This window comes from Natator depressus, chromosome 18, assembly GCF_965152275.1.
Source record: "Natator depressus isolate rNatDep1 chromosome 18, rNatDep2.hap1, whole genome shotgun sequence".
Lineage (NCBI taxonomy): Eukaryota > Metazoa > Chordata > Testudines > Cheloniidae > Natator > Natator depressus.
Window position 1 is genome coordinate 10,514,186 of NC_134251.1, and position 13,948 is coordinate 10,528,133.

General features: G+C 42.9%; 1 protein-coding gene across 3 annotated transcripts in view; it reads right to left on the minus strand.

Moving 5' to 3' along the window:
- Positions 1 to 690: 690 nt before the first annotated feature.
- The window catches only part of PDPN (podoplanin), a 30,180-nt gene continuing 16,922 nt past the window's right edge, over positions 691 to 13,948 (minus strand). Inside the window, exons 3-6 of one of the 3 annotated variants that reach the window (XM_074975175.1) lie at positions 13,441 to 13,570; positions 9,350 to 9,388; positions 8,519 to 8,630; positions 691 to 3,476 (exon numbers count right to left, since the gene is read on the minus strand). In XM_074975175.1, the coding sequence (XP_074831276.1) occupies positions 3,470 to 3,476; positions 8,519 to 8,630; positions 9,350 to 9,388; positions 13,441 to 13,570 (288 nt within the window). In that variant the 3' untranslated portion in view covers positions 691 to 3,469. Of the gene's footprint in view, positions 3,477 to 8,514; positions 8,631 to 9,349; positions 9,389 to 13,440; positions 13,571 to 13,948 lie in introns of those variants that run through there. The other 2 variants (XM_074975177.1, XM_074975176.1) reach the window with 2 other exon arrangements.

Genomic DNA, 13,948 nt, shown 5'->3' on the forward strand with positions numbered 1-13,948 from the left:
GCACCACGCAGGGAAGTTTCTAGTACAGACATAAGACATTTTTCAGAGTCTAGACTAACGTAATTTACTCTTCATATAATCGTATCTTGCCACAGTAAGAAAAATCAATATCTTTGCTGCTTTCATATGGATTTACACACATTTCAGCAACTTCATACAGGTCACGTATGAAGTTAAAATCAGATAGGAAAGTCATGGAAATGTGATTCACAAACAGGTACATAATAATCCTTTTAAAAATACCAGTGGTAAATATGGATTCCCCTCCTCCTCTGAGGATACTGTTGGTAAACTAGTTCCCTCAAAATTCCAACATATAACTATGCAGAGAAATAAACAAAACAAAGGATATTAGTGGGAAATGAAATACAAAAGTTATTTCTAAATTATTAAGAAACACAAATGTCCGTATCTGAGCTGAGCCACATGGAATAGGAATTCTGTAGAGATGCTCACCTCAGGGCATATTTTCTTTTCAATGCACATGTGTGAGTTTCACTTATCCCACTGCATGTTACCAGATGTGTTTGCCCAGAAGAAGAATGTACAGCCCTTAATATTTAAAAGGCAATTAAAGGCTAAGTTGTCAGAACTGTTCAAAACAGTTGGGCAAAATCTCACGAGTACTCCTGCTGATGGCAGTGAGACTATCTGTGTGAGACCTTATCTACATACCAGCTGAATTATAATTTAATTATTTTAGTTAAACCGATGTGGCCTGTGGGGGTGAAACCCTTGCCCCACTCAAGTCAATGGGAGTCTTGTCATTGACTTAGTGGGAGCCGGGATTTCACCCCTTGTGGTTTAAAAATGCTGTATATCAATTCAGCTTAATTTGGGAAGGTATTGTTCTGTAGCTAAATTGATACACACCATGTTTAAATTGGTTTGAGAATGTCCACATGTGTTTAGCACAATGGTCTATCAAACTGATTTTAGTTAATCAGAGCAACTTTGTGTGTAGACAAAATATAAGACAAATTAGACTGAAGTGAAGTAGGAATGTATTTTTTCATGAATGTATTCCATAGCTATAGAAAAATATCCTTTTACATTACAACAGATTAATATTAGGGTGTCAACACTCTGATAGTTGAAATACATTGCATAGCAGTAGTCCTTAATTAACAACAAATGAACAGCAATAATTCAGTTTTATGCTTATCACCGTCCTATGTAGGCAACTATAAATTCCACCTTGTCCGTCACAGAAACAGCTCCCTTTAAATTTACAGCTCTTGATTATATTTTTATGAGAGCAGTCACCCAAAATGAAGCCAGGAAGGCATATTCCATTTTATTGTAAGTCAGGCTTCTCAAACACTAAAGATATTCTGGTACCATTAGTTGGAGGGAACTTGATCCGTGTGTAGAGGGCCAGCATGACGCCTATGCATCACTTAAATCCCATTTAAGTCTTTAAATTAGGCCTTAAGTGAGACTTGTGGTGCGTAGGCCTTGAGCTGACGCCGTACGGGGTGAAGTTCATCCTTTATAATTAGTTGTTGATAAAGAAGAGAATGTTACATTCCACTTCTGACATTACAAATGTCCTCTCAGTGGCTGCGGAAGCAAATAGATTTAAAGATACAGGCCCAAACCAAAACCCGGTATCCAAACATGTCTGAATTCTGAGATTTTTTTTTTAAATCCCAAGTCTGTAAATTGGACTCTATAAATGGGCCAGAGCAAAAGCCTGTATCGAAACATCCCAACCCCCAGATCCAGTTTTGATTTATTTATTTTTTTCAGTTTGGGCCCTTCTCTAGATAGAAAAGTTTGCACAAGTTCAGGTTGACAAAACACAGGGCTGAACGGGATGGAGGCCATAATAAAATGCCCTAAACTTGAAGTTTGCTAAATTAAAATGTTTGCTGATCACTAGAATTTCTCTTTCATCTCCTAGTCTCTCTATACTTTGTGAGCTCATCATAGTCACCAGAGACCAGGATTCACTGATGTACAAGTTCAAGTCTTGCACTGCAAACTGTTTCTAAATCATTTTTTCTTACGAGTGTATCTAGACTGGAACATAGACGTTTTTAAATACACTTGATTTTTTAATGAAAGAAATGTGCCAAAGGTTGTAAAAGACAAAAAGAATCCAGGATAGAGAGACAGTAACAGAAGGAAGAAAGATTCAGGAAGGTAAGAATTTAAGTGGTTTTGTGTATAGTATAAAAGAAAATAAAGACTAACAGTTGCAAAATCTGATATAAGATACACCATAATTTTTTATTTCCAAAGCTCAGCTCTATATGATAGATCGTGGCAGACAAAGGAAGTAGAAGAGCAAATCTGGAAAAGTTGGCATGTTTAGTCCACTCTGCAGAAGTGGATTCCAGAGTAGGCACTTACTAAACATGATATTTTGCAGCCATTTGGAACTTAAAGCCTTTTACTTTGAAATCTCAGTCACATCCTGTCCCATTGCATTATTTATGCCATGGTAAAAATTATGTTGTGTCCAGAGAAGTGTTACACCTCATCAATATGTGCAGTGATCTGATGTTGCACAGTGTGTGACCAAACTCAGCCTGCCATGCAGTTAAAAAGAAAAGGGGAAAAAAAGTATAAAAAGAATGCCATTTACTGATTCAGACATCGTCTACACATCAAATCCAGCTCTTGTTGAGTAGTAGGTTACGATGACCCATCAAAAGTGGGTATTTTCTTAGCATTGCTTAAGTTAGGATGTGTATTCCAATCCCTGCACATCTCTGCAACAGAGAAGACAGAAGGTCTTGGCACAACAGTCAGAGAGATGAGTTGGTAGTTCAGTTCCAGCTGGGCCCACCATGTTTTTCTGTATAGAAGTGCAGCATTCTGACCAGAATGATTGAAGTGCCAGGCCATGAATGCAATTTGCTTACATAATTTAAATACAGTTGTCTCCTTCTGAAGTCAATTCTGGATGGTTAGGATGAAGTTACTTTCTTACCTTGCTAAACAATACAGATTCAGTAGATCAACATCCTACAAGAACTGGTGGTTTTAAACATCTATAGCACTGAAGGATACAACAGACTTTCTGACTTCACAGTGGGCTTAGAACAGAAAAGAATCTGGATTTAACTTTTCAGAGGAACCAATAGGATGCAATGTGAGATGATGACTTTTTCCTGGCAAAGTTTAACACCTATCTACAATTGTATTTATACTACCTATAAAGCACCTTTCAGGTGCATGTGGCTCTGCTTGTTGTTTTTCTTTTCTATAGCATTTTTTTTCATTCCTCTTAAATACTTTTGATCATCAAAGTCCTATGAATCGTTGCATTTCTGATAAGTCTGTAAAGCATCCCTTCAGAAAGCTGTGTGGGATCCCCATGGATTTGGAATTCTGCATTCACGATTTCCATGGATCATCTTCTCTCAGCGATACAGGAACAGAGTCTCTAGCAGTTGTAAAATAGGAAGCACGTTTATTTTCTGGCTTAAAACGACATGATTTCTTTCTTCACTTATTTTTAGGGCCTATGAAAACAAATGGAAAAATGGGGTAACATTATACTATTTTGGCTCCCAGAGTCAGAAAAATATATTCATTGTCTGTCTTGTCATCTTCCTCCCTGCCTTTCCCGCTGCCTCTTTCCTCCCCTTCCCAGTTAATATTTTCCTCTCTCTCATGCCTATTACCAGTGCAGCTTGCTTCTGCTGCCCGTTTACTAAAGCAGGGTGAAGTGCATTCCCCAAATACCGTATTCAATACATTTTTATTTCTTTCAGTTTTGCAAAGCACTCATGGACTGGTCTTGCTGCTCCTATATCTTGTCAGTACTAGAATATATTCCAAGAATGTCAGAAGTGAACAGAAGACAGCCTATGCAGTATCCAGTGTTATCTCTCAGTATTCCAACTTCAAAATCAGTCACCCTAAGGTGAAATTCACCCCTGTACAGTGGCCAGCAGAATGCCACTTAAGTCCTCCTTAAACCCTATTGTGAGAACATGTTCTGTTCCAGAGCACCGTATCTGGGTGGGATTTTCAAAAGTGCGTGACTGATAAGAGCGCAAGTGTCAGGCATTTTTGAAAATATCATCCTCTGTCTATCTCCTTAGAAGGCCTTGTCATCATAGGATCTGAGCGCTTTGCAAACATTGCCACAGGTGTGTTCAACCAAACCATGCAGACCAGTTTTGAAGCTATGCAAATTCATGAATGGGTTTTAACATAGTGTAAGGGCTCAAATCTGACAAAAAACTGAATGGAAGTCCTGATATTGATGACATATTTGCAATTTTATCCCCTCCTCACCATTTTACCAGGTCTATTATTGATTGTCCCATTGTAGAGGTGGTATCTCCCTGTAGCACTATCTCTCCCAATGGTAAATTGGTAACATGAGGGAAGAAATTAAACAGAGAACAGTAGAAAGTTGAGAGGCACATCCAAGGGTAGGAAGGGATAGCATTTCCATTTGACTCCACCATATGTGGAAGATTGTCTTCCAAAAGCAGGAATGAGGCAGTTGGCCAGCAGAGCTGGAGATTTCAAAGGGACTCTGGAAACTTGGAATATCTGCTCCAAACACAGTCACATATGGGTTAAATGATAAGTGACAAGAGAGCATTTAAAATACTTTAAAAGCAGTTTGGCAGTTCATTATGGTGACCTATGATATTCGCGATGGAAAGTATGCAGAGATTCCATTGACAATGTATAGATAAATATTGTTTCCTTGTTTCTACTGGAGCAGAAATTGGAAATGAAAGGGATCTGTTTGCATTGGGTACACATCCATTTCACAGCAAACCTATTTGCTGGATAAATTAAACAGGAAATAATAACAACACTCAGTACTTGGAGCACGCTCTGTCGGAGAATTTCAACGTGCATTACAAACCATAAGCAGCAAATCCTCTTATAAAATCATAGAATCATAGAATTTCAGGGTTGGAAGGGACCTCAGGAGGTTATCTAGTCCAACCCCCTGCTCAAAGCAGGACCAATCCCCAACTAAATCATCCCAGCCAGGGCTTTGTCAAGCCTGACCTTAAAAACCTCAAAGGAAGGAGATTCCACCACCTCCCTAGGCAATGCATTCCAGTGTTTCACCACCCTCCTAGTGAAAAAGTATTTCCTAATATCCAACCTAAACCTCCCCCACTGCAACTTGAGACCATTACTCCTTGTTCTGTCATCAGCTACCACTGAGAACAGTCTAGATCCATCCTCTTTGGAACCCACGTTCAGGTAGTTGAAAGCAGCTATCAAATCCCCCCTCATTCTTCTCTTCCGCAGACTAAACAATCCCAGTTCCCTCAGCCTCTCCTCATAAGTCATGTATTCCAGTCCCCTAATTTTGTTGCCCTCCGCTGGACTCTTTCAATTTTTCCACATCTTTCTTGTAGTGTGGGGCCCAAAACTGGACACAGTACTCCAGATGAGGCCTCACCAATGTCGAATAGAGGGGAACGATCACGTCCCTCGATCTGCTGGCAATGCCCCTACATATACATCCCAAAATGCTATTGGCCTTCTTGGCAACAAGAGCACACTGTTGACTCATATCCAGCTTCTCGTCCACTGTAATCCCTAGGTCCTTTTCTGCAGAACTGCTGCCAAGCCATTCGGTCCCTAGTCTGTAGCGGTGCATGGGATTCTTCCGTCCTAAGTGCAGGACTCTGCACTTGTCCTTGTTGAACCTCATCAGATTTCTTTTGGCCCAATCCTCCAATTTGTCTAGGTCCCTCTGTATCCTATCCCTACCCTCCAGCATATCTACCTCTCCTCCCAGTTTAGTGTCATCTGCAAACTTGCTGAGGGTGCAATCCACACCATCCTCCAGATCATTTATGAAGATATTGAACAAAACCAGCCCAAGGACTGACCCTTGGGGCACTCCACTTGATACCAGCTGCCAACTAGACATGGAGCCATTGATCACTACCCGTTTAGCCCGACAATCTAGCCAACTTTCTATCCACCTTATAGTATATTCATCCAGCCCATACTTCTTTAACTTGCTGGCAAGAATACTGTGGGAGACCGTGTCAAAAGCTTTGCTAAAGTCAAGGAACAACACATCCACTGCTTTCCCCTCATCCACAGAGCCAGTTATCTCGTCCTAGAAGGCAATTAGATTAGTCAGGCATGACTTGCCCTTGGTGAATCCATGCTGACTGTTCCTGAACACTTTCCTCTCCTCTAAGTGCTTCAGAATTGATTCCTTGAGGACCTGCTCCATGGTTTTTCCAGGGACTGGGGTGAGGCTGACTGGCCTGTAGTTCCCAGGATCCTCCTCCTTCCCTTTTTTAAAGATGGGCACTACATTAGCCTTTTTCCAGTCGTCCGGGACTTCCCCGGATCGCCATGAGTTTTCAAAGATAATGGCCAATGGCTCTGCAGTCACATCTGCCAACTCCTTTAGCACTCTCGGATGCAGCGCATCCGGCCCCATGGACTTGTGCTCATCCAGCTTTTCTAAATAGTCCCGAACCACTTCTTTCTCTCTCCTTCTCCACAGCCTTACGGGGAGAGGAGGCACAGATTCCCAGATACAAAATTGCAATATAGAGCTGAACTCCATTAAAGCTCCACTTGCGCCATTACCTAGCAGAACTTGGTGGGGGATGCAGGGGCACTTGGAGGCAGAGGGACCAGGCTTTTGTGGCTACATGTACCCACTAGCCATTCTTGCCAGCACATGGGCTGAATGGGCTGTAGAGTGACAAATCTCCTAACTCCACAGGGTCAGACAAAGCCAAGCCTGTTTTCTTAGGCTTAGCACAATGAGGAACGGGGTGATTTGCCTTTTAGTTGATTAAGTGGAATAGGTATGGTTAGTACCCCCTTTTTACAGAAGGAGAAACTGAGTCACAAAGAGGGTAAGTGGTGCACCCAAGGACACACAGCTAATCAATTTCAGAGCCAGGATTATTTGGACTTTTGGGCTCACTTAAATCAAAAACTCAAGAAAACATGGGAAGGTTGGGGGAATGAACCCATTATTTTCCAGACTCAGAAATCTGCCAGACATCAAACAGTGCAAATAAAATCAAAACAAAAAGATTATGTATTTACTATTTGTTTTTTATGAGGGCCAGGTTTTCAAAGAGTTTGTGTGCAACAGTGTGCTTAATTTGCACATGCCATTGCCTTATTCTGCACGTAAATCAGAGACTAGTACATGCAAATGTAGCTAAATAGGTGTTTCCACCTGCATCTTTCTGGTTGGTGTATGCAGCCAGGGTAATTTCATGCATAACCTCTCTGACTAAGAATCTGCTAGACTTAGCTCTAATTCTTTCAGTAGGGATACCTTTAAAATTAGTTTAAATTGGTTTAAAAAAATTAACTAAAGTATTAAATTTAGATCATAGTTTAAGTAACTGAAAAAATAGACTAAAGGGAGACAGCCCTCTGGGTCCATCTCCTTTGATTTGTACTGATGTTCTTATAAACACTAAAGCTGAGAGACAGGACTAGATCCTCAGTTGGTGTGAACTGGAGCTATGCCAGTTAACCCCATCTTAGCATCTGGTCCCGTGTAGATACCAGCATGAGACAGATTACTCTGCCACAGGTTGATGCACTGAGTGAAACCTGCACAAAACAGATATTAAAGAGAAGTTAAAGGCATGTTCCAGAGAAAAATGCCTCAGTCTGATTTTAACTCTGGTAAGTCTGCTCCGACAGCTGTGACAGCATCAGTTTATCATTTCCTAAGGCTCCTTGGCCAGGGACTGACTGTCACAAGAAGCAGGTCAGCAAATGAGTACATTTTCTTGTCTCTGCTCACCCCTGCCTGACTAACTGTGTCTCTACTGTATAAATGATTAAGGATTGTAGATGACCCAGTTGGAGGAGTGAAGGAAAGAAACTGACACACCCTCCCTCAGCACCACCAATAAATAAGTAAATTATTCAAACTACAGCATAGCCGTTTTAGATTAAATTGCAGGAAAGTCTTCCTAACTGTAAGAACAGTAGGAGAATGGAACAGATGCCTAGGGAAGTCATGGAAGCTCCTTCACCGGAGGTTTTCAAAAGGAGGCTGGAGAGCCATCTGCCTTGGATGGCTTAGACCCAACAAATCCTGCATCTTGGCAGGGGGTTAAACTAGATGGCCCTTGCGGTCCCTTCTAACCCTATGGTTCTATGATTTAATATCTGGAAGTGGATGCTGATCAAACTTTTTTAAAGCTTGTGTATTTCTTTCCCCTCTTTCCCCCTTCGCTTCTGTTTTCCAGCCACAACTGGAATGAGAAGCACTGAATGCCACAATAAGGGGCAGTCCCAAACTATGTTTCGCTATGTCCAATAGTAGATGTGCTAGAAATATTAGGGCCCATTCCTGTGAGTTTTCCAGTCTCTCCTGGGGTTCAGATAAACTACTTGAATGTTTGGCTGCTTATCTGGAATGAATCCAATAGTCAAACCTGGGGCTTGATCCCACACCCTTTGAAATCAATGGAAAGACTGCATTGGATCTTGAATTTTTGAAGGGTGTCCATCACTGAGACTGGAGATATAGCAGCCTCCAGCCATAAAGCCTGCCTAGTAATCTACTTACGAGTACCTGCCCGACATTTTCCTCACGACGGCAATGATGATTCCAGTAACGATTCCCACTGCTATTATGATTCCAACGATTATTCCAACCAGTGCAACTGTTGCCAGGCCATCTGAGTGGGGAAATGTATAGGATGTTAGCATGTTTTCCACATAACTGTGGGGCCGGATAGTAAGAGGTACTAATACTTTGTAATAAAATGGAATTATTTTTGTCACATTCGATTCCTGGGGTATCTTTCCTGAATCCTGTGAACTTTAAAATATGTCATTTCGGTTTAGAGAGACATGACAGGTCCTATTGGACCAAACGCTATTGGTGATAATGCTTAATTTGTGCCAGGGATGAGCCCCGGCACCTCTATGCTCGGCAGTTCAGAGCCCCGGCACTTCCAGGCTTGCCGCCTCAGTTATGAAAGCAAAAAAAAAATTGCTTGAGCCCTGCACCTCTTTCATTGCATATTAAGCACTGGTTGGTGAGACAAGCTTTTGAGCTTACATAGAGTTCTTCTTCAGCTCTGTATAACTCAAAAGCTTGTCTCTTTCACCATCAGATGTTAGTCCAATATAAGATTTTATCTCACCCACCTTGTCTATCTAGTACCTTGGGACTAATGCCTACAACAATACTGCAAACCATTTGAAAATATGTCATTTCGGTTTAGCAGTTTCCTTGCTCACTTTCTTTGGGCCTGTTGGAGTCAAAGAGAGTTTGTTCATTTACTTCAGTGGGCTTTGAGACAGGCCCTTTAAAGCCTTTAAAAGTGCATAGCCGTATATCATCTGGGATTTAAGTGCATCTACTCCTTTTACAGCCAATTTTGTTACTTACCTTTCTCCTTTGGAGTCTCTGGCTCGCCACCCATTTCGTCTGGAAAGAAAGAACCAAAATAACCTTTTAATATGGTGACTGTTATGTCTTCATGCCATGATGTCACACTGTAGGGGAGGTTATAAAAACGACAGCACAACGGGTCTGAGAATGAAACCACTACAGGTGTGCAGTTTAATAGGGTGTTAATTGGGGAGTGAGTGTAAACAGAGAGCACACAGAGAGTGCAGAGTAGAAGGAGTTGTGAAGGGATGGAACATCATAGCTGAAATAAAGGCTCTGTCTACATGTAAAATGCTACAGCAGCACAGCGGCAGCTATAGCCCTTCAGTGTAGATACTCCCTACAGCTGTGGTTCTCAACCTGTTTATCACTGTGGGCCGCAGAGTGAGAACCACAGTGCCCCCCACCTAAACCCCTCCATGAAACCCTATGCTCAGCACCCTCCACCCAGAGACCCCTCCACAGAGTGGGGCCAGGAGCAGAGAGCTGGGTGTGGGGCAAGGGCCAGGGACCCGGACCCTGCTGCGCGGGGACACCGACCCCCAATGTGCAGGGCCGGGGGGCAGCCAGGACCAGGACCCCGAACCCAGACCCCACCACAGTGGGCCGAGCGACAGCCAGGACCCTGACCCCGGATCCTGCTGGGTGGGGCCGGGCAGCAGCCGGCTGCCCAGACCCCAGATTCCGCTGGGACCCTGTTGCATAGGGACAGGTGGCAGCCGGCTGCCTGGACCCTGAGCCCTGCCATGTGGGGCCATGTGGCAGTGAGGAGCTGGCAGCCCAGAGCCCGCCACACAGCAGGGCAGCCGGGACCCCAGAGCCTGCAGCCTGTAGCACGCAGCTGACCTGGGCCGTAGCTGTGTGCTAATTGGGCCGTGGATTGAGAACCGCTGCCCAACAGTGACAGGAGGGATTTCTCCTGTCACTATAGTTAATGCACCTCCCCAGGAGGTGGTAACTAGATTGACAGAAGAATTCTTCCAAGTCTACACTGGGGTTAGGTCAATTTAACAACGTCGCTCAGGGGTGTGGATTTTTCACTTCTGGGTCGACCTAACTTGTCAGTGTAGGCCAGCCCAAAGACAAACGGAAATTTAAAGGGATCTTGGACTGGTCTGAATCCGGATCAACCCCGTTGAGATCAATAGAGCTACACTGATGTAAAACCGCTATAAATTAGATTTCACAGATAACCTTAACTCTGGCTTTTCCTAACTTCTGAGTGCTTGACTTTGCAACCTTAATGTTCTTTTAACACAATTTTTTTGTATAATAAATAATAGCAATATCTTAGCTAACGTAACTGCAGAGTGACACCTGCCTGGTTAAAATCAGGACAACAAACAGGCAGGGAAGTGATCAGTGTTCCAGATATTAAAACTGGTGTAGTTCCTTGTGTATCATTTTGGTGTATCATTTTGTTTCCTATATTGGATCCTTAAGTGGGCTAGTCAAACTTGGACTGATTTGTTTGAGGCTTGAGCCCAGAGACATTACTCTTTCATTATTTATTTTAGATTCTGCTTTAGATTTATGCCTAACCGGACAGGAAGGCACATTTGTTTTGGATGCCATGAGCTTGTCTGACCTGAACATATCTGTTACAGTATCTGCACTCCATGGAGCCAACCCCCCCACCCCCCGAGTTTGTACTGCACAGCTTGTTATTGGCTTGCAATCTGACAGTGCAGCAGTAGGATGCTTTGACACAATGCCAATGTTTTAAGGAAAATGTGTCATTTTTAGGATGGCTTTGTTTGTCTCTTGACAGAAAAAGTAAAACACTGGGAAGATATTTGTGCTCATTGCAACAAACTGGGCACTGATGCCTAGGACAGCTCAGCACACCCATAATATTTTATGGCACTTGAAAATGCTTATAATAATGCATGAGCTTTTCCTTCTCACAATTCCTGAGCATTTAATCATTCCTCTTTAGTTTTAACATGAAAGGCACCAAAAAAAAAATAGGGTAGATCAGTGATAACCCATTTGTGACTGTTCAAAGCCCTGAATGCTATCTTCATGGAGCCCATAGGCCTTTAAGACATTGACTATAAGAACGCTTCCTGTGGAGGGATGCTGATCAAACTCACAGACAGTGTGATTGCTGCCAGGAGGTGCATTCCCCCTTGGGATGTACCTGCTCCCCCCCCCCCAACAGTAACCAGGAAAGGGGTGGGTGGGGCGGTGGGGGAGGAAGAAGGAGAGGAGAAACAATCCCTGCCATCCAGCAGCTTGGACAGAGAAACCCTCCCCATCCCCTCTCAGCTGCTATGAGACAGGAGATCCCCTTCCTCTGTGCCCAAAAGATTGAGGAAAGAGAGAGAAAGGGGAGACCTCTCCTCTCTCAATGGACAATGGGGAAAGCGGAGCCGGAGACGCAGCATTGTTGAATACTGACCCAGTGTCACTGTGCAGTTTCAGGGTATCATGCTGCAGTTAATTGGTGGGTCTCAGGCTGCACCTGATGAAAAAGTGATTCTTTGGGTATTAAATTCTGAACAGCACTAATTTAGGGAAGGGGTCTCTCATTTAGGTGACTAGAGAGATTGCCTATAAAGGGCTTGCAGCTGTTATGAGGCCGAATGGTTTGTGGTTAAGGCACTGGCTGGGGACTCAGGAAATCTAGGTTCTATTCCTGGTTCTGACATTGATGTCCTGCATGACCTTGAGCAAGTCACTTTTCTTCTCTATGCCTGTTTCCCCATCTGTAAAATGAGGATAACACTACCCACCTTGGAATGGGGTGTTGTATATTCATTAATGTTAAGCACTGTAAGATCCTTGAATAGAAGCATTTAGCGAGCATTACTGCGCACAGTACAAGTATTATGGTTGTTGGGAAAGAGCTTTTATTTTGGACTGGAAGATTTTTAGTACAAAAGGTGTTCTGACCTAAATGATAGACATTCTTTGTGTAGCAAACGGCGTAGACTTTTTTTTCATACTTGACTGATACCAATTTTTTTTCCTCTTTCGATAATTAAAAAGTGGCTCTGTATATAAATAAAATGGTAGGAACTTGATGTTGCATTGGCTTAACTAATGCATATGTCTTTGAACTCCAGAAACTTGGGGCCAGATAATTTGGTCACCACATATTAATTCCAAGGAGTCATTTGCCTGCATCCACCCCATAATCTGCTACAATTTGGCATGAGTGACAGTCTCTACTTAATAAAGAACCAAGCCTGAACTAACTAGTGTGTTGAAGATTGGAACTGCAATGCATTGCCAGAGCTTGTGTGTGGGAAGTTTGTACAGAGGCTGCACAATCTCTTTCTCTAGCCAGTGTTATTAACTCCTTACTTGACTAGCAATCAGAAGTAGATGAAACACAATTGCTGTTTTCTTTCCTAGAGGAAAGTGATCTCAAATCACCCACACGTACTTTAGAAAGTGAGTCTGAAACTCCCTCTGTAAAATTCAGAGTTGGTTACCATTGCTTCTGTTATTTAATAATGAACAAACTCAAGAGATGCCCAGGCTGGCAGCTGAGACAAAGAATCAGGTAAGGAGACAGAAGAACATACATTTTTAAACAAATGTGTTTGATCTTCTATCCAGGGATATGCAACTGCTGCAGCATAGAAAAGCAGAGAAAGAAACCAGGAACAAAAGACAGAAATTTTGTTTGAGGACTGTAGTTAACTTAATGTCTTCTTATTTATCAACAGATAGAGCCTGTTCCAACATCCAGGTAGAACAGGGAGTGACCTGGGGCAGTGACATCTCCAGTAACTGCTTGCGTGAGCAACAGCAGTTCGGGAGGTGGGGGGTTACAGGTACTTAGGAAAGCAGAGCCCAAGGCCAGGCTGCTCCAGACAACTGTAGGAAATTTGCTTTGCAGGGATCTGTGGAACTATTTCATACCGAGGCTAGACGTGTGCCCTCCCAGTTCCGCTTTGACTTTCCGTTTTGAAACAAACCTTATACGCCAAAGCAAAACTCAGTTGCAAGTGGAATTCATGGGATTTCAGTGCAAAGCCATGAATGGGCCCAGCTTGGCTTTGACAGGTTCACGAACCTCAGTGAACATAACTTACAATCTATTAAAACTAAAAATCACAAGTAAAGGCTTCTACCTTCAGAATTTTCAACAACATCTGGATCAGTAGAGTTCTCACTGTCTTCATTATCGGCGACCGCACTTTCTGTGGTCATTAGCTCTTCTAAGGGGAACAGGTCTGTTATGGTATGCAGTCTTGTAGGCAACTGGGAGGAGTGAATGTTAAAAGAGAAAGACAAAGTAAGACCCAATCTCTTTAATATTTATATATAAAGGCAGAACTTTAATTTCCTCCCCTGCATAAAGTCCAATGTGTGGATTCTGTGGTCAGCTTTGCTCTTTTTGTTCTAGAGTGAACTGCATAGACGGAGTGAAAAGGTATCCTACTGCCCTAATTTGGGGGAGTCTCCTGTGGGCATATAGAAAGCATAGCAGTCTCCTATGCAATTGCCTGCAGATCCTCCTGTGTATGGGTTGATGGGGATGGAGTGTGACCATGCTGCAGGCCAGCTATCCCTAGGCTGCTCTAATCTACCTCAGGATTGGGTCAGAAGCAGCCACATGATCAGGGAGCCACAACCAGG